Genomic DNA, 21,385 nt, shown 5'->3' on the forward strand with positions numbered 1-21,385 from the left:
ATGTATATGTGTATGTGTATGGTAAGTATATGTTTAACTTCATAAGTAGTCGCCTATTTTCCAAAGTGGTTGTACCATTTTATGTTTCCCACCAGCAGTGTATGAGAGTTGTAATTCCTCTACATTCTCATCAGCACGAGAATGATCTCTTTTATTTTTTAATTAATTAATTAATTTATTTATTTATTTTATTTTTGGCTGTGTTGGGTCTTTGTTTCTGTGCGAGGGCTTTCTCTAGTTGCAGCAAGCGGGGGCCACTCTTCATCGCGGTGTGCGGGCCTCTCACTATCACGGTCTCTCTTGTTGCGGAGCACAGGCTCCAGACGCGCAGGCTCAGTAGTTGTGGCTCACGGGCCCAGTTGCTCCGCGGCATGTGAGATCTTCCCAGACCAGGGCTCGAACCCGTGTCCCCTGCATTGGCAGGCGGATTCTCAACCACTGCACCACCAGGGAAGCCCTGATCTCTCTTTTTAATGTTAGCCATTCTAATAGATGTGTAGTGATATCTCATTATGGTTTTAATTTGCATGTCCCTAATGACTAATGATGTTGAACAACTTTTCATGTGCTTATTTGCCATCCATATTTTTTTGGGGGGGAAGTGTTTGTTCACCCCCTCCCTTTTTATTGGGTTATTTTTTAATTACTGAGTTGTGGGAGTTCTTTATATACTGTGGATAAAAATCAGATAAATATTCTGCAAAACATTTTTCCCAATCTGTGACTTGTTTTTTCATTCTCTTAACAGTGTTTTTGAAGAGCACAAATTTTTAATTTTGATAAAGTACAAATTATAAATTTTTTCTTTTGTGTATTGTGTTTTTGTTGTCATAGCTAAAAAATCTTTACCTAACCCAAGGTCACAGAAAATTTCCCCCTTCCTCTATAAGTTTTGTAGTTCTAGGTTTTACATTTAGGAGTAGGATCCATTTTAAGTTAATTTTTGTAGATGATGAGAGGTATAGATTCAAGACGTTTTGTTTTGTTTTGCAATATATATTTGTTTTGCAATATATATATATATATATATTTGCAATATATATATATGTTCCAGCACCATTTCTTTTTTTTTTTAATGAAGACAGTGTTTCCTTTTTTTTTTTTTAACTTTTTAAAAATATTTATTTATTTATTTATTTATTTATTTATTTATTTATGGCTGTTTTGGGTCTTCGTTGCTGTGCGAGGGCTTTCTCTAGTTGTGGCAAGCAGGGGCCACTCTTCATCGTGGTGCGCGGGCCTCTCACTATTGTGGCTTCTCTTGTTGCGGAGCACAGGTTCCAGACGTGCAGGCTCAGCAATTGTGGCTCACGGGCCCACTTGCTCCGTGGCACGTGGGATCCTCCCAGACCAGGGCTCGAACCCGTGTCCCCTGCATTGGCAGACAGACTCCCAACCACTGTGCCACCAGGGAAGCCCCACCATTTCTTTTAAACTTTGCAAAAAATCAATCGTTTATATATGTGTGGGGTTATTTCTGGCCTCTATTCTGTTCCATTGATTCCTTAGTCTAGCTTTTATGCCAATACCACACTATTTTGATTACTGTTGCTTTATAATAATTCTTGAAATCAGGTAATATAGGACCTCCAACTTTGTTTCTTCATTGCAACTCTTTTCTTTGCATTTCCGTATGAATTTGGGCATCAACTTGTCAATTTCTACAAAAAATTCCATTGAGATATTGATTGGGACTCTTTGAATCTCTAGACTAATTTGGGAAAATTGATATCTTAACAATATTGAGCCTTCCAACCTATGAACAAGGCATATCTCTCCATTTATTTAGATTTTCCTCAATCTCTCTCATCAATATTTTGTAGTTTTTAGAATACAGATCTTTCACATCGCTTGTTCACATTTATCCTTTAGTATTTCTTTATTTTGATGCTATTGTAAATGCTGTTTTAAATTTCAATTTCCAATGGCTTATATATGGTATATATAATTATGAATTTTTGTATAACTGATTCTGTAGTCTGCAGCCTTGCTAAACTCACTTATTAGTTCTAGTAACTTTTCAGAGTCCAACAGATTATCTTTATAGACAATCATGTCATCTGCAAATAAAGACACTTTTATTTATTCCTTTCCAATCTGGATGTCTTTTGTTTATCTTTCTTGCCTGATTGTACTGGCTAGACCTTCCAGTACAATGTTGATAGTAGCAGTGGTGAGGATGGACATTTATCTTGTTCCTGATCTTAGGTGGAAATTACCCAGTCTTTCACCATTATGTTTGTTTTTTATGTATGTATGTATGTGTGTGTGTGTGTGTGTGTAGCTATAGGTTTTTCATAGATGCCTTTATCAGGTTGAGGAAATTCTCTACTATTTTTTGTTACTGGGAGTTTTTATCAGAAATCGGTATTAGATTTTTGTCAAGGGCTTTTTCTGCATCTATTAAGATTATTATTATTTTTTTTTTTAGTTTAATATGATGAATTACATCAGTTGTTTTTCCGATGTTAAACCAACCCTGCATTTCCCAGATGAGCCACACTTGGTCATGGTGTATTATCTTTTTAATATATTGTTGGATTCAATTTAATGAAATTTTGTTTAGAGTTTTTGCATATTCATGATGAATATTTGTCTTTAATTTTCTTATAACTTTTTTGTCTGGTTTTGGTATCAGGTGTGCTGATATACTGGCCTATAGATTTAGTTAGGAGGTATATCCAGCTCTTCAATTTTTTGGAACAGTTTGTGTAGAATTGGTATTACTTCTTCCTTAAGTGCTTGGTAGAATTCACCAGTGAAGCCATCTGAGCCTGGACTTTTCTTTGTGGCAAGTATTTTAACTATAATTTCAATGTCTCTAATAGAATAGGCTATCTACTTTTTCTAGAATGAACTTTGGTAATTTGTATCTTTCAAGGAATTTGTCCATTTCTTATAAGTTGTTGAATTTGTTAGCACAAAATTGTTTATAATATTCCCTATCCAATATCTCTAGAATCTGCAGTGATGTCAGCACTCCCATTTCTGGTACTGGCAAATTGTGTCTTCTTTTTTGCTGATCAGTCAGGCTACAGGTTTATCCATTTTATTGACCTTCTAAAAGAACCTTTTGGTTTCATTGATTTTCCCCATTGTTTATCTATTTCCTATTTTGATATTTATTAGTTCCTTTCTTCTGCTTATTTTGGGCTTAATTTCCTCTCCTTTTTCTGGTCTCCTAGAGTGGAAGCTGAGGTCATTTATTTAAGACCTTTCTTTCTGTCTAAAACAGACTTTTAGTGCTATGCATTTCTCCCTAAGTATTGCCTTAGGGTCATACCACAAATCATGATATGTTATGTTTTTATTTCCATTTAATTAAAAGTACTTTCTGATTTCCCTTTTGAGTTTTGTTTTAACCCATTTGTTATTTGTTTCAAAAAGTTTGGGGATTCTCTTATTCTCTTTTGGTTTTAAATTATGGTTAAAAAAAAGAGAACAACCACATAATATAAAATTTGCCATCTTTACTATTTGTGAATGTACAATCCAGTATTATTAAGTATATTCACATTGTGGTGCAACAGATCTCTGGAACTTCTTGCAAAACAAAAACTCTATACCCATTAAACAACAGCTCCCCATTTTCCCCTTCCCTAGTCCTCATAGCCATCATTCTACTTTCTGTTTCTATGAATTTGGCTACTTTATACATATATACTTATATACTTATACCTCATATAAGTGGAATCATGCAGTATTAGTCTTTTTGTAACTAGCATAGTGTCCTCAAGTTTCATCCATGTTGTAGCATATAATAGGATGCTACATGTTATATGTATTTCCTTCCTTTTTAAAGCTGAATAATATTCCATTTTATGTATATACCACATTCATCTATTGATAGACATTCAGATGCTTCCATCTCTTGGCTACTATGAATAATGCTTCTATGAATATGAGTGTGAAAATATCTCTTTGAGACCCTGCTTTCAGTTTTTTTGGATATATATACCCAGAAGTGGGATTGCTGAATCATATGATTGTTTTTTAAATTCAGTATAGTGAGGAACACTATACTTTTTACCATGGCAGTTGCACCATTTTATAATCCAACCATCAGTGCACAGGGTTCTAATTTCTCCACTTCCTCACCAACACTTGTTATTTTCTGTGTTTTTTTAAATTTTTATAGTAGCCACCCTAATGGGTGTGAGATGATGTATCATTATGGTTTTGATTTGCATTTCTCTAAGGACAAGTGATGCTGAACATCTTTTTAGATGCTTGTTGGCCATTTATACATCATCTTTGGAGAAATGTCTATTGAATTCCTTTGCTCATTTTTAATTGGGTTATTTGTTGTAGTGTTGTTGAGTTGTAGGAGTTCTTTATATATTCTGGATATTAACCCCTTATCAGATATATGATTTGCAAATCTTATCTCCCATTTTGTAGGTTGCCTTTCCACTCTGATTGTGTGTCATTTTTATGGAGACCGTGTTTAATTCAGATCACCCTAGGTGGAAATGAAATCTTTATTATGCTAAGTCTTGAAGGTGCTATGTAAAATGTAACTCATTTATTGTGTGAGTTGAGATAAGGAGTGTTGTTCAAGTCTTCTATTTCCTTGTTGATCTTCTGTCTAGTCATTCTATCCATTATTGAAAGTAGGGCATTGAAATCTGCAACTATTATTGTTGAATTATCTGTTTCTTCCTTTGGTTCTGTCATTTTTTGCTTCATGTATTTTGGAGCTCTATTATCAGGTGCACATATGTTTATAATTTTATTTCTGATAGATTGACACGTTTATAATTATAAAATGTCTGTCTTTGTCTTATGTAACAATTTTGTCTTAAAGTCTATTCTGTGTGATATTAATATAGCTGCTCCAGCAATTTTTCGTTAGAGCTCTCTTAACCCTTTTCCAAATCTTTTCCAACCCTTTTATCATCAGCTTATTTCTATCTTTGAATCTAAACTATGTCTCACATAGACAGCATATAGATAATGTTTTTTAATCCATTCTTCCAATTTTTGCCTTTTAATTGGAGTGTTTAATCCATTTATATTTCATTGTAATTACTGATAAAGTAAGATTTATGTCCGCCATTTGCTATGTTTTCTATCTGTCATATATATAGTTGCTCTGTTCCTCCATTACTGCTTTTTTTCTTAGTGGTTGCCCTGGGAATTACATTCGGTGTCTTAATTTAGGACAATCTATTTTTTTTTAATTTATTTTATTTATTTTTGGCTGCATCAGATCTTAGTTGCGGCACGCAGGATCTTCGTTGAGGCATGCGGGATCTTTCACTGCAGCATGTAGGCTCTTCGTTGCAGCATGCAGGCTTCTCTCTAGTTGTGGTGGCAGGTTTTTCTCTTCTGTAGTTTTGGTGCTCAGGCTCCAGGGCACATGGGCTCTGTAGTTGTGGTGCGTGGGCTCCAGAGCATGTGGGCTCTGTGGTTTGTGGCATGTGGGCTCTCTCGTTGAGGCACATGAGCTCAGTAGTTGTGGCATGCAGGCTTAGTTGCGCTGCAGCATGTAGGATCTTAGTTCCCTGACTAGGGGTCGAACCCACATCCCCTGCATTGTAAGGCAGATTCCTTACCACTGGACCACCAGAGAAGTCCCTAAGACAATCTATTTTAGATGAATATAAACTTAATTTCAAAATTAAGTATACAAGTATATAAAACAATATATAATGGATTCCATATATAGCTCCAATATAGCTCCATTCCCCCTCCTCTCCTTGTCACATCCTTGTCAATCACATTATATCTTTACACATTATAAGCCCATCAACACAGTTTTATAATTACTGCTTTCTGATGTTTTCTTCAATAAATTTTATTTTTAGAATAGTTTTAGGTTTACAGAAGATGTGAGTAAAAAGTACAGTGTTCCATGTACCCCCTGCCCCTACACATGTGCAGTTGTATTTTAAATTAGGTAGGAAAACAAAATATTTACAAACAAAAATGCATTTATAATGTCTTTTATATTTACCCGAATAGTTAACTTTTACCAGTATTATTTATTTCTTCATGGGGATTCAAATTACTGTCTTGTATCCTTTCATTTCACACTGAAGGACTCCCATTACTATTTCTTATAGGAAAGATCTGTTGGTGATGAATTTTTTCAGTCTTTGTTTATCTAGAAATGTCTTAATCTTTCATGTTTATTTAATTTTGTTTAATTTATCCTTCATGTTTGAAGGATAGTTTTGCTGGATATAGAATTTTTGGTAGACAGTCATTTTCTTTCAGCACTTTATATCATCCCACTGTCTTCTGACCTCCATGGTTTCTGGTAATAAGTCAGTTGTTAATCTTATTCAGGCTCCCTTGTACATGATGAGTTGCTTCTCTTCCTTACTGCTTCCCAGATTCCTTCTTTGTCTTTGTCTTTCAATAGTTTGATTATGATGTGTCTGTCTACATGTGGATCTTTTTGAGTTCATACTACTTGGAGTTCATTAAACTTCTTGTATGTGTGGGATAAGGTTTTTCATCAAACTTGGGAAGTTTTTGGTCATTATTTCTTCATTGTTTCTGCCCCTTTTCCTTTCTTCTCTTCTGCTGAGACCCCCATTATGCATATGTTGGTATGTTTGATGGTGTCTCCCAACATCATGGGCTCTGTTCAGTCTTCATTCTTTTTCCTTTCTGTTCCAGAACTGTATAATCTCAACTGACTTATCTTAAGTTGACTGACATTTTTCTTCTGTCAACTCATTTTTCTTCTGCTGTTGAGTTCTTCTAGAAAATTTTTATTTCAGTTATTTTTCTTTTCAACTCCAGAATTTAAATTTGGTTCTTTATAATAATTTGTATCTCTTTATTGATGTTCCCTATTTGGTGAGATTTTATTCTCATACTTTTCTTCAATTCTTTAGACATGGTTTCCTTTAGTTCTTTAAACATATTTATAATAGCTGATTTAAAGTCTTTGTCTAGTAAGTCTAACATGTGGACTTCCTCAAGGACAGTTCCTATTGACTGCTTTATGTCTCCCATTTGGACCATACTTTCCTGTTACTTTGCATGTTTCATGATTATTTGTTGAGAACTCAATATTTTAATAATATAATGTGGTAACTCTTCATATCATATCCCCCTTCCCAGTGTTTGTTGCTGTTGCTGTTTGTTTGTTTAGTGACTTTCCTGGACTGATTATATAGAGTCTATATTTTCTGTCATGTGTGGCCACAGAAGTTTCTGTTCAGTTAGGTTAGTGGTCAGCTCATGATTGGACAGGCATTTCCTTAAATGCTTTGAACCAATAAGTCTTCAGCCCTTGCCAAAAGTTTCTGTGTGTGTGTTGGGGCATGCCTTCAATGCTCCAGCAATTTACAACTTTGCCTTAACCTTTACTTCCTGTTTGTGCAGGGTTTCAGGGTCAGCCAGAGATGAGAGACTAGGGCCTTCGGAGACCTTTCCTGGACATGTTCTCTTCCCTGCACATACACATGGCCTTTTAGATATCCAGGAATATATAAGAGCTTTTCAGAGCCCCCTATGAACATCTCATTCCCACTTTTTCCTTTAAAGTTTTTTGGCCAGACTCTCATTTGCCTCAACCAGTATCATTGTCTCAAGTAACAGCAGTGTTCAACAATTGCTACAGGTTGTTTTCAACAAACACCCTGAGAGTAGGGTTTTTCCCACTAAGCAAGTTCTAAGTCAGGTCAAATAACAAGTCCTGAAAATAGGGCTGTCAGGAAACTGCCAGACAGATCAAATAGTGACAATTGTCTGGGAATACAACTTGTTGAGAAGTTCCAAATCCAATCTGTCCCTTTTAGTGGCCACTAGGCTGCTAGTTTTTACAACTACCATGGTTGCAAGCCTACTGCAGAGCTGGGAATAGGGCAAATTAAAACACTGCAGGGAATTCCCTGGCAGTCCAGTGGTTAGAACTCCACACTACCACTGCAGGGGGTGCAGGTTCAATCCCTCGCTGGGGAAGTAAGATTCCACAAGCAGTGCAACATGGCCAAAAAACAAAACAAAACAAAACAAAAACCACTGCAAAATTCTCTGTTTTTACTAAGATTCAGCCATTTTTCTTGAATAAACACCCCTTGGATTGTTGTAAACCTTTTGTTAATTTTCAGAGTTCTGAAAAATTTGATTCTGACAGTTTTTGCCTATGTTCCTGTTGCTTTATGGAGGAACAGATTTTCAAAGATCCTTGCTCTGCAATTCTCAAAGTTCTATTTGGGGGCTTTGATACAGCATTCATCCTGTCATAGTAATTATGAATCAATGAGCACCTGCTGTGGGTCAGGCACTATGATAGATGCTTGGGAAAAGATAGAGAAGTTTAAGCAATGATTCCTGCCCTCTGAAAGCTTACAGAGCAGTTGAAGAGACAAAACGTAATTACATAAGCCTTTACATAATGATAAGAGGAACTAGAGAATATAAGGCTTTAAGACAACACTATGGAAAAGAATTTCCTGCAATGATGGAAATGTGCTTCACTGACCAATATGGTAGTCAGTAGCCACATGTACCTACTGGGCATTTGAAATGTAGCTACTGTGGCTGAGGAATTGAATTTTAAATTTTAGTTAATTTTAATTAATTCAAACTTAAATAACTACATATGGCTACCTTATTGGATGTCACAGCTCTAAGACTAAGTATTTACTTGATTGGCCAGGATGACTGTGGTATAGGAGTGAATGGGGAAGATGTCCTCCCATGGGAGGCCCACAGCTCTCCTCCTCTGGCTCCTGCAGTTGGACAGGCACTGTGGGCTATGGATACTCCCTGGCATGTAGTTGTGTCTGGTGAACAGTGGATGTTGTACAGTGACACTGTTGAAACAGGTCATGTCTGAGCCACTTGGCAGAGGTAAGCTGTAGTCTACCCCGTTGTGGGCAAACTTAGACCCCAATGCATAGGTCAGGTACAACCTGACAAATGCAATTTGATGAGAAGGGGTTGTGGGAGCTGTGAAAGAATCAGCCTCTCTTCCTAACCCAGTGGTCAATGTAACATTCACTCTTTTTCTCTGCAGCCACAAGACAAGCTCACAGTAGCATCTGTCTCCTTCTATGCTTTCCAGTAGGGTCTCTTGGCTCCCACACTGATGCTGCAAACACAGCCTTGTGTCTAGGGCCCATTCTGGCAATTCCCCTTGGGGAAACTGAGGTCCTATAACCTCCCTGCTGGGTCAGTGCTGAAGTGGGACTGAGGTTTTCCCTCTTGCCTACAGAATGAACTGCACTTCCTTCCCCACTCCAGCCTTTTCAGAGCTAGATGCATTTGATGGAAGGAGATGCAGAAGGGGTTAATAAGAAATTCCCCCATGTACCCTGGGAGTCATGTGGACTGGATGCCAGTCACAAGGACAAGGGTCCCCAAGCCACCCTTAATTCAGAGCAAGGACTTATGGGAGGACATCTGGGCAACTGGGGTCAGAGTGGCCCACGTGCTGAGGCAGGAGTAGAGCCGTGGTTAATGCCCCCAAAGGATATTGAAAGAGAGAGGGAGTGCAGGCATGAAGAGGCCTGGGGACTGTAATAGGTGGAGTGGGACATGGCTAGTGAATGAACTGTCTGCAATTTGAATGATAAATTCTCTCTATAAAGGGCTAGTCAGTGCTGGGGGACTTGTGCCAACCTGGACTGTCTCGTCATATGACTCAGAGCAAGGTCTCACCTCCTTCAGCCTCAGTCTCCTCATTTGTCAAAAGAAGCTGACCTCAGATGGTAGGGATGTTGTAAAGTTAGGTAAGATGTATTTATGCGGTGCCAGCATAGTGCCTGCCACAATATTATTTCATCCCCCATCCTACCCTCACCCCAACTGATCCTCTTTGAGGGTAAGTACAACTGAGCCTAGACAGTAGCAGGGAAGTTTAGTTAGAGCCAGAGAAGTACTTCCTGACTCTGAGCACACAGATGAGCAGGAGAGGAATGTGAGCCTCTGCCAGGGGCCCTGGGAGGTCTGAGCTGGGAATGGGTCCTTCTCTAATAGGATAGGGGCAACATTCAACCTTCTGTCTATTCTCTCTGCCCTGGGTTGCTTGGCACATTGTGGAAGCTTGCCAACCCCCCACCTCTTCCTCACATGATTCATAAATAGGAAGTGCTAGGGTCTCTGTTCTTTGGAGCCTGGCTCACCCACCCAAGGCCAGAGGAACACACGACTTCTTCTTCCCTTCAGTCTTGGGACCCCACCTTCCCCTTTACATCCCTAAGTCACTCACAAGCACACCATACTTCTCTGTGGCTTCCATCTGCCCATCCATCCCCCATCGCCCAGCCCTCCTACTTTTTCTCAATCCCTCCTCCTGTTCTGTTCTTCCCATGGAATCCAATATTCTGCATTCACAGAAGATTCCCCAGGCTGGGGGATGTGCAAGGGGTGTATGTGTATGTCTGTGTCCACACAGGAATAAACAGGCTTCATGCTCATGTGACCCACTGCTCCAGCCTGTCCCTGACACTCCACATGGGGTGCCCAGAGACCTCCCATTAACAGCCCCTTCACCCCTTCTTCCCTCCCCTCAGGCCCCATTAAGGGAAAGTAGAATCACCACCACTCTTCATGGGCAGCTGGGGGCCCCTTAGCAGTCTCTCCACCTCCTCTCCCCCTCTCCTCAGGCCCATGCCCAGCCCTGAGGTTTGGAGAGCCTAGTAAGTGCCCTATCAACATGTTAATCAAATTACTTAGGAGCTAAAATTGACGCTGTTCATTAATTATACAAGATTATGCTAATTGTGCATGCAAATGCATGCAGGGGAACAGAAGGTGTTCAGGCGCATGGTGGGCCATTAGCATAGAGGATGGGGTGCGGGTGCATTGGCATGCTAATGTATGCGCCCCAGCTATTTATAGTCCCCCAGCCCATCTGCACTGCAGCCACCTCTGCCCCAAGTGGGGATCATGGTAGGGAGGCCAGGTCCAGGCCTGGCAGGGGGCTATGGCCCTAGGGATACTCAGCCTTAGCTGTTGCCCCAGGCCAAGGCCAGGAAGTAGCATGCGCCACCGCCACTGTGGCCACCCCCACTTGGGCTTAGACTATCACATCAACCTCCTCATTCACCATCCTTTCCCTGGCCTAGGCCCTTTGGTGCCTGGCTCTCCTTGGAAGCAAAATGACTCTTCCAAATGACACAGCCAATATAAGGCACCTCCTGCTGACTCTCCATCACCCACAGGGTCCAAATTCTGCATATTTTGGTGCCAATCCCCCAAGAGCTCTGGTCCATAGCTGCCCTTCTCAGTCTTGCAAGGCCCACTGGGCACCATGCATACCACCTACCTCTTGGCAGGACTGTTATTCCTTTTGCATGGAGGGCTCCTGCATCCTATTTCTCTTCAAGGATAAAAGCCCCGAGTCCTCTAAGACCCAAAATGCCCAAGATCACATGCAACTTCTAGGACTCCTTCCACCTCTCCCAGCCAGAGTGGCTGCCGCAGATTGGCCAGTTATCCTGCCGTGCCCACCATTCTATCTTCCTGGTTGTACTTTGAGTTTTTGTCTTTCTTGCTGGATTGTCATTTCCTTAAGATCTTTTTCACCTCTAGATTCTACTGCCTGACACATAAAAGGTGTTTAATACATCTTTTTTAATGGATGTGTTGAGTGAGTGAATGGTCCAGCAATCTGTATCCTCCTCTGTCCTTGAGCTGGGGGCAGAGAACAGCAGACAATGAAAACAGTGGAGAGCACAGACCCTGTCCCAGATGTTGCATTTCTTCTGAGGCTCATGAGCCCAAAGGCGAGGCCCTTTGGGGTGAAGATTAGGAGGACCCCCTCCCCATTTCCCCACCGCAGGCTGCTTTGCCAACTTTGCACTTGGAAATAAAGTTCTAGTTTGACTCTGCCCTTTGCTCTCAATCTGCTTTCTCTTCCAAAGCCTTCATAGGACACTTCCTTTGAACACCTGCTCCAACCCGTGTATCTCTTGCACCACTTCCTCTTTCTAGGTCTATACTGTCTGATAGGGTGCCTATGAGCCACATGTGACTATTTAAGTTTAAATTAATTAAAATGAAATAAAATTGAGGGAGTTCCCTGGTGATGTAGTGGTTAGGACTCTGTGCTTCCACTGCGGAGGGCCTGGGTTCGATCCCTGCTCAAGGAAATAAGATCTCACAAGCCGTGTGTCACGGCAAAAAAAAAAAAAAAATTGAAATTTTAGTTTCTCAGTCACACTAGCCACATTTCAAGTGCTCAAAAGCCACATGTGCACAGGGAACTCTACTCAGTGCTTGTGGTGACCTAAATGGGAAGGGAATCTAAAAAAGAGTGGATATATGTATATGTATAACTGATTCACTTTGCTGTACGACAGAGACTAACACAACATTGTGAAGAAGCTATACTCCAATAAAAATTAATTTTAAAAAATAACCAATTTTTAAAAATAAAATAAAATGGAAAAAAAATCCACCTGTGGCTAGTGGATATCATTTTTGGAAAAGTTCTATCAGACAGCATTTGTGATCTAGATTTCCGTTTCCTTGCTTCTGACAGTCCTGTAGCTGCAAGCATCCTTGGGCTCAGCCCAGCTCTTTCAGTTCCTAACAGCTTTCTCTTTGGAAGCGCAAACATAATTTTAGCTCTAAGTAAGTATCTCAGAGGGATGTAGGGAGGGAAAAGCTGGTGAAAGTTCTGTGCCCTGATTTTTTAGGATGAGATTCCTAGAAGCAGAGCTGGAGATGGGGATTCTTGTGAAAGTGATTTATTGGAGGAGAGCTCTAGGGAGAAAAGGAGTGAGGGAAGCAGGAGCGGGCAGGAGAAGCAGCTTAGCAAGGAGACAGTCTCAGCTGGAGTCTAGCATCAGCCTGATCCTTTGGGGAGTTCTGAGTATGAATAGTACTAAGAGTTGGTCCTCCTTGTGATGTCAGTCTTTCTTTGGTTGTGGGCTGCTGGTGAGGAGCATATGCTTCTGGCTGAGGATAATTCTTGAGTAGTGGGGGCAGCTGTGAGCCATTTATTTATTTATTCATTTATTTAGCTACACCACGCAGCTTGCAGGATCTTGGTTCCCCCGACCAGGGATTGAAACCAGGCCCCCTCAGTGAAAGGGCAGAGTCCTAACCACTGGACCGCCAGGGTATTCCCCAGCTGTGAGCCCTTTAATAGCCAACACTCACAGGAGCTGCGAGTGGGGGAACCCAGGCAGGCACCTGGACACCATGATACCTGGACACAGCCTTCCAAAGAGCAGCTCCATCCCACTCTGCTCTCCACCCCCTGAGAACCCAGAGTTTAACAGTGGACTCACATCAATCACCTCCACATTTTCCTTATGTATTGAGTGTCTCTCGTGTAAAGCACTGTGTGAGGGGAGCTTTCCTTGTGCAATGGTGTCACACCTGAGAAGTTATGTGCAAGTCACATGTTTGCACTTGAGTCATATTCAATCCAGCATTTGCTTCTTTGGTATGGAATATTCCATTGACAAGGAAAGTTCATTTTAATTTCATCTTGAATTGTGTTTACAGGGAGGAATAAAAAGCATTTATAGAAATGATTAGGAAAGCTAGACTAAGTTCAGGATGTGGCAAGGTAGGTGTGTGGGTGAACTGCTCTTATCTTTCACTTATATCATAGGCATCAGAGTTGTGATGCATAACTTCCACCTTTTACATGCTTTATTAGCTGGATGACCACTGTTCACAGCTCTTCATCTGGTCTTTTATTTATTGAACTTTTTATTATAAAGAATGTTGAACATATAGGCAGAATACAATAAAGAACCACATCTCTCCCTGACTGAATTTCAACAATGATCAACTCTTGACTCATCTTAAAGTTCTGATCTTTAATCCTGAAAATCTTCTCAGACTGAGAGCAGCTGTCACAATAGCCAAAGGCCCCAAACTAGGACATGAGTCTCTCCTTTGCACCTCTGATGAATTTGTAACCTTGAGGAAATCCCCATGAAATGGCTAATCTGGTCCCTGCACAACCTGCCTCTCAGGGCTGATTTTGAAGGAAGGCTTGCTGCACTGTCCTGCATCGGCAGCCTCGTGGCTGGGGCAGGGTTGGACTCTAAAACCCCACTTACAGGGACTTTTCCATGACTCTTGTCAGTATCAGTGGTTCATAAAGTCCCAAATTCATATCCTGACTTTGGCATCTACTGTGACTTTGTAGCTTATCCTTGCTGATCCTTGGTTTTCTCATCAGTAGAGTGGGAATGATTGCAGACCTACACCACACCACCTCGGGATTATGAAAGGATTAAATAAGATAATGCAAGTGGTAGGCTCAGCAGAGTTCCAGGCACTTGCTAAGTGCTCAATAGATTAGACTTGGATCACTTAAAAAAATTTTTTGCATAGTTTTGCATTTTATTTGTAATTCATGCTTATATTTATGGTGGTTTCTTCTAGTAATTCTAATGGCAACTTCTAGCACTCGACCTTTCTATGAGGCCCAGATGAGGCGTCTGTGCCCCCAGAGAACCTTAAGGCCACAATAGGGATGGCACTGGGCACAGGTCCTTGCCCCAACCCAGGGGGCATCCTAAAATGCTCACCCTCAGGTCAGCCAACTCTGGGGGCTGTGGCCCATCACAGCCAGGGAAAAGGGGCTTCCCCAGGCTCTCTTCCAGCCCCTAGGTGGTGGGAGCGGAGATGCTCAAAAACACTGGCACTGGGGCTCATCCTGGTTTGGGGGGTGGGGGGGTGCTTCCCTGGTGAAAAGCAGGATTTTACAGGCCCTCAACAAAGTGCACATCCCTTCCTGCCTTAGGTCCCTGTAGGGTGTCCTCCTATAGCTCCCCTTCCCACTGGGTTACCTGACCCTCTCCACTTCCCAGCCTCCGCATCTGTCCTCTGCACAGACATGGCTTGAAGGGTCTGCTGTCCCTCCTTCCTCTTCCCGACACCATTCTCATCCTTCACGGACTGCTCTGGTTCCTCCTCCACCCCCCAGGGTGGAACAAATTGTCACCCCATGGTGCCAGCCTGTGGAGAAGTTTCCTGGACTGTCCTCATGTTATTTTCCCACCCTGGCCTTCCAGCTTCCGGGGGTGTGGATGGTGTGTCTGTCTCCCAGTGGTGGGGAAAGGAGGGCCCAGAGCCCCCTTTCCAAGGCTGAGGGTAGCCAGGCACTGTTGGGAGGAGTGAGAGGTCTGGGCACTACTTCCGGTTCTCCTAGACCAGAACGGAAATCCCCCAGCTCCAGGCCATGTGCTGCAAAATTTCACGACTAATCTTGGAAGACAGGACCCTTTGGGTGCTAGTCACCCTTGTTAAAGCATAATATTCAAAATGTTAGAAATCTGATTCTCATACAAATTATTACTGAGCGTGTGTTGAGGTTTTCTGTAACTTATTAATGAAGGAATCAGCAGGATGACAAAGCTGGTTCAAAGAAGGCTAAGAGAAACTGATACAGACAGTTGAGGAAAGAGTTGAGAAGAGAGAGAAGGAGGGAGGGAGGGAGAGAAAACAGGATATGTGAAAAATACTTGAATAAGATTGCCAAGTTAGACACAAAGCTAGTTAATGTCCATAGGACAATAAAATTATAAGCTTTAGGGCTCATTTCTCTACCAAACAGAAGTTATTTATTTCTCCCAACAAAAATCATTTGCACCTTATCAGTTTTCTGCAAATCAGCACCTAACTTTATAGAGCCTGGCCCCAATTAATAGCAAATATTAGTCAAAGTTTTTTCTCCTACAGAATCAACTAACTCTTAGGTGGCTTTGTCAACGTAATACTCTGGAACAGCACTGTCCAATATAAGTATGATGTAAGCCATTATACATTTGTCATTTAAAATTTTCTAGTAGCCACATTTTAAAAAACAAAAAGAAACTGGTAAAATTAATTGTAATCATATATTTTATTTAACCCAAGATATCCAAAATATTATTTCAGCATGTAATCAACACCAAAAAATTACTAATGAGATATTTTTACATTCCTTTTTTCCTAAGTGTTTGAAATTCAGTATGTATTTTACACTTACAGCAATTCAGACTAACCATATCTCAAGTGCTCAGTGCCACTCGGGGCTGGTGGCTGCCATATTGGATAGTGCCGCTGTAAAACAGTGGTTCTCAAACCTCAGGGTGCATCGGAATTACCTGGAGGGCTTATGAAAACACAGATGGCTGAGTCCCACCCCAGGAGTTTCTGATTCAGTGGTCTGCGGTGGGGCCTGAGATTCTGCATTTCCAGCAAGTTCCCAGGTGATGCTGATGCTGCTGGTCTGGACACCACACTTTGAAAACCACTGTTCCAGAATGACTTTGAAAGGACTCACTGTCATCTTTTTGCCTTATTTTCAAGTTGTAGATGATTTTGCTTAACAACCCTGAGACTGGTGGTAGGGCTGCAGGCTGTCTGCAGTGTTAGCATCGGCTTGGCCTCTGACTGGATGGGTGCCGGCTGGACACAGCCTCACCGACTACCATCTGGTGGTGGGTGAGATTTCATCCACCCTTCTTCCGCCACTGATGGCATTGACTGTGTGCAGCTCTGAGCTGGAGGCTCAGGGAGAAAGAAAAAGAGGACTGACCCTCAGTATCCCCCACAGAGGGCCTAGGCCTTGTGTGGCTGCTTTTTACTCAACACCACTCTGCAGATAATGCCAACGAGGCTCAGAAACTGAAATGTCCCAGGACAGGCCTGCATAGATGGAGGTACTGGCAGGGCCCTGAGGTTCTCAGGGAGGGGTGGTCTCCAAAGCCTAGAAGGGCCAGAAGTGGTTGGCCAGACAGGGGTGAGAATTGGTGTGGACCCAAAGGACAGATGCAACCTGTACTGGGAAGGGAGAGGGTAGGAGACCTGCCAGGCAAGGGCTGCAGGAGGGGATGACAAGGGGGCCCCCCCAGGGGGAGCCAGGATCCTGCAGGAAACAGCAGCCTGAGGCTTTGGGAGGCTGAAATGAAGACAGGATCGGAAGGGACCTCAGCAAGCATCAATTGCTACTCTCCTGGTTCATGAATAAGGAAGGATCCCAGAGATGTGAAAGGATTTACCCCAGGCCACACAGTGAGGCAGTGCCTGGAAAGCCCTCATCTCCAGCCACATCCCAGGGTTCTGTAGGTTTGGGAGTGGGGTTGGGTACAGAGGGCACGTGTGTGGTGTCTACACGGGTGTGCCATTTTTGGGGTCACATGAGGTGTCTGCACCTCCAAATGCTCTGCGCGGGGTGTATAGAAGGTCTACACTACATGAAAGTATCCTTTGTGTGGTGTCCACTATGGATGAAAATGCATGCTGATGTAATGTCTCTATGGAAAGGGAACTAAAAAGGGTTCCCAGAAGGGTGCCCATTGTGTGGGGGAATATGACAGGGGCTGAGGGGGTCACAGGCAGGGTGCAAGGGGAGATACATCTCCAGGAAAGTGACTGCTGCCAGCTCCCAATGAGGGACAGCCCCCTTAGTACACCTCTGTCCAGGAGTGGTGCCCACCCCTCCCAGAACTTGGGGACCTCCTCTTTGGGGACTAAGCCTTCAGAGCTTGTAATAAATCTGATTTCATGTTCGTAGAGTTTGGAGGCAACTCTGATGAGTTAAATGGATGTACATATCTGGAGTTCAAGACCAGGGGGCTGATAAACAGGCAGCTGCTGGAGGAGCTCATAGAGCGGCCCAGGAGGCTGTGCCATGCTCCAGGACCCCCACAGACTTTAACCCAGCACACTACAGTTTGTAAAGGGCATCTTCCCGGATACTCACAGAGTCCTGTAGGGGTGAAGGCAGATTACTGATAGTATCCTGAGTTTACGAAGAGTACAAATCCAGAGTATTATCCATGGTTACCTCACGAGGGTATGGCAGGGCCAAGGCCTCACCATCCCCGTCAACTGCCCGGAAGGACTGGAGGATCAAGTTCTCATGTGTTGTCTAAAAAGCAGTCACATCGCTGCATATACTGTGCTTTTTTCTAATTACTGTATGTGAAAAAGAAGGTATTCACTGTGTATCTGTACGGTGTGTCTGACAGGTACACCATGTGTATATGATGGCTATATGCTCCATGTGGTTAGGTTTTTGCTATGTGTATAAGGGATATAGAATATGTATGAGGGAGATCTGTTTGCGGGAGATGTGCCGGGGCAGGGAGTCTATTGTGTGTGAGAGGGATTTGTTGTAGGGGGGACGTGCTTGTAAAGGAGGAAGGGGGGATCTGTACATACAGTACATTATATTGTACCGTAATGACGGTACAGTATTTGCAATGACTATATTCTGGGTAATCGTATACAACATAAAAATGGTGCACTAATGCATGTACTCATATTCTTTCTGTGCATATACTATGTAGGATGGGCACACACTGTGCATGATGGTATAGACTCTGTGTGATTAGCATACCACATGTGCGTGATGAGTCCAACCTGATGTGGAGTACATATTGTGTATGCTTCTGTGAAGGTATACCCTGAGTGTGGTGGGTCTACATTATGTGTGATGGCTGTATCTTGTGAGTAGTAGTATATAAGGCATATACAGTGTGGATATAATGGGTATACTGTTGTAAGTAAACATCTTGTGGCTGATAGGTATACTCTGGGGGAAGGATACACTATGTGATATGGATGCACTGTGTGTGTGATGGGCATATACTGTGACAAACATACATGGTGTGGGTTAAGTTTACAGGTAAGTAGGAGTACCTGCTACATATGGTGTATATAATAATTCATGAGTACTAGGTATATATAGTATATATAATGGATGTATTCTCTAGGATGAATATACTGTGTACAGATGTGATAAGTATATACTTTGTGAGGTCATTAAGCACTGTGTGATCTGTACACTGTGGAGGTGGGGGATTTTCTGTATAGGGAAGTTGTCGTTGGGACAGGTCTACTGAATGTGTCACATGTACCCTGTGTGTATGCAGCTTAAGATGGGAATATGGGGTATGTGCCTCGTGTGAGCAGGCACAGGGGAAGTCACCCTGCTGGGAGAGGGCATGGCAGGAAGCAGTTGGATCTTCATCCGTTTCTAGAACCCCCAGACCCTTGAGCCCACCGACCACACTGTTTCAGGTTCTTCCTCAAGTTCTTCCTCAAATGCAACCAGAACTGCCTAAAGAATGCGGGGAATCCCCGGGACATGCGCCGCTTCCAGGTGGGTCTGAGGAGAGAGTTCTCCCCTGTAAACCTGCCCTTTCCTGATGGGGCGGCCGGGGAGGCTGTGGCCCTGCCACCCTGAGAAAGGCCGCAGGGGCAGACCCCTGTGCAGACCAGTGCTTTGGAGCCTGGTGCTTGCTGGGGGTGGGGCAGCTCTGTCTCAACTTAAGCTGGCTGCCAAGGGAGGCTTCATTAGAGTCCCACTTAAGGAGATGCTAATTGTGACATTTTTACATGATTAACAACCCAGCTAATTTGCATAGCGTGAAGCAGAGAGCAGCTGCCCTTAGCACATCCCCAACCTGCACACCCCTCCCAGTGAAGGGTAGGGGGGAGAAGGAGGTAGCCCCAATTTCCTCCCAAGAGTGGGGGCTCCTGCTGATGGGCTCTCAGGCCGATGCTCCCCCCGCCATCAAAACGCTCACTCCCACTTGCCTAAGACCCATTCCTGCCTTGGAGCGCTAGGGGTACAGCCTGTGGTACATGTGGTTGCAAAAACAGTTGCCACTCTGCCCAAGGATCCAGAGATTTTTTTTCAGGGCTTTTGATTTTTCTAGCTCCTGGAGGTCAGTTCCCCTGGGCAGCCAGAGATTGTGCATCTGAGAGTGTCACCTAACCCAGTTGGTCCCCCTTCCACCAGCTCAGCTCCAGAGGGGCTGAAGCACTTCCCCATGCCAGTGACCCTGAACTACAGTATCCAGCCACCGGCCTCAAGTTGCCAGTGCCCCCCAGCAGTCCCTTACTGGAAGCCCCAACCAGGCTGGCCTTGGCTCTCCCCACAGGTGGTGGTATCCACAACGGTGAGCGTGGACGGACACGTGCTGGCCGTGTCTGACAACATGTTTGTGCACAACAACTCCAAGCATGGCCGCAGGGCGCGCCGCCTGGACCCCTCCGAAGGTCAGGACCCCCAGGCCAGCCCTAGCTGCCGCGGGCCCAGCCAGCCCCAGTCCCCACCTTGGCATGGGCCCCTGACCTGGCTCCTCTCCTGCCTCCCAGCTGCCACCCCCTGCATCAAGGCCATCAGTCCCGGGGAGGGCTGGACCACGGGCGGCGCCACCGTCATTGTCATCGGCGACAACTTCTTCGACGGGTTGCAGGTCGTGTTTGGGAACGTGCTCGTGTGGAGTGAGGTGGGCCGCTCCCGCCGGTCTCCCTCCCAGCCTGGGGCTGGACCCTGCCCTCGCCGGGTCAGAACCCGCAGGCCTCCCCTCTCCCCTCGCAGCTCATCACGCCCCACGCCATACGGGTGCAGACGCCCCCACGGCACATCCCTGGGGTGGTGGAGGTGACCCTGTCCTACAAGTCCAAGCAATTTTGCAAGGGAGCCCCTGGCCGCTTTGTCTACACAGGTAAGGAGTCAGGGTGGTGAAGGGAGGCCCAGGGTTGTGGGATGGAGCCCCACGCCGCACACACCAGCCCTGACGTAGGAGTCAGCGAATAGCCAGGTCCCCTAAGCCCCTGCTGGCACTCACCCCACATCCCAGGACACCTCCTCTCTGGACCTTCTTTCCCTGTGCTTCTGTTTCCTTCCCTGGCCTCCACCTCCTCAGACGCCCTGCGTGGACATTCTCTCTGCCTCGGGCATTCTCCAGAGCAACTCCCCCCACCCCCTTCACCTTCTGCACTCCCCAGTGCCTAGAACATCTCCACAGGGAGATTTATTTCAAAGATGCCCCCAAATAGCTTGCTGCTCCCCAAATCTTCCCGGTTCTCTTGGTTCCCCCAAGCCACCGCAGGCTTCACTTTGCATGCACACGAACACACACACACACACCTTGCACGAAGCCAGGGCGAGAAGTTAACACAAGACAGGAGTGTAAGCTACTCCTGAAGATGTGGCTTCATCCCCCTTCCCAGGTCTATCTGACCACTAGCCCGTATCCTCTCCACCTCCACCATCTGGCACTTCTCCCCATTCCCCCACCCCACCTAACAGACATTCACCAAGCCCTTCAAGGGGCACTGGACACTCAGTAGTGACCCTACTTACTGTCTTAGAGCTCCAGTATAAGAGTGAGGGGGGAACACAGCGTGGGGTGGGTAGAGTTACACAATGGAGGAGCTAGTGGTTGTCAGAGAAAACCTCCAGGCACGAGTGTGGACTAAACTGCTAAGCTGGAACCAGAGGGGTGAATAAGGAGGTAGAGATGAGGAGGAAAAGGCATCCCGGGAGAAGGAATGGCAAGTACGAAGACCGGTGAAGGAGTGCCTTACGTTTTAGGGGAAACTAAAGGAAATTCACTAAATCTAGAGTTGGAGGTGGAGAAGGTAGGTAGGGCTTTGAGGCTGGTAAGATAGGTCAGGGCCAAGCTACAGGAGGAGGCGAGGAGGAGGAGGAGGAGGAGGA

General features: G+C 44.1%; 1 protein-coding gene across 2 annotated transcripts in view; it reads left to right on the forward strand.

The window, feature by feature from the left end:
* The window catches only part of EBF4 (EBF family member 4), a 50,376-nt gene that overhangs the window by 21,941 nt on the left and 7,050 nt on the right, over positions 1 to 21,385 (forward strand). For both annotated transcript variants that reach the window (XM_059896377.1, XM_059896379.1), the window contains 4 exons: positions 18,952 to 19,033; positions 19,818 to 19,935; positions 20,035 to 20,168; positions 20,261 to 20,387. In XM_059896377.1, coding sequence (XP_059752360.1) covers positions 18,952 to 19,033; positions 19,818 to 19,935; positions 20,035 to 20,168; positions 20,261 to 20,387 — 461 coding nt within the window. The remainder of the gene's footprint in view (positions 1 to 18,951; positions 19,034 to 19,817; positions 19,936 to 20,034; positions 20,169 to 20,260; positions 20,388 to 21,385) is intronic.

This window comes from Balaenoptera ricei, chromosome 15 (genome assembly GCF_028023285.1).
Source record: "Balaenoptera ricei isolate mBalRic1 chromosome 15, mBalRic1.hap2, whole genome shotgun sequence".
In the NCBI taxonomy this organism is placed as follows: domain Eukaryota; kingdom Metazoa; phylum Chordata; class Mammalia; order Artiodactyla; family Balaenopteridae; genus Balaenoptera; species Balaenoptera ricei.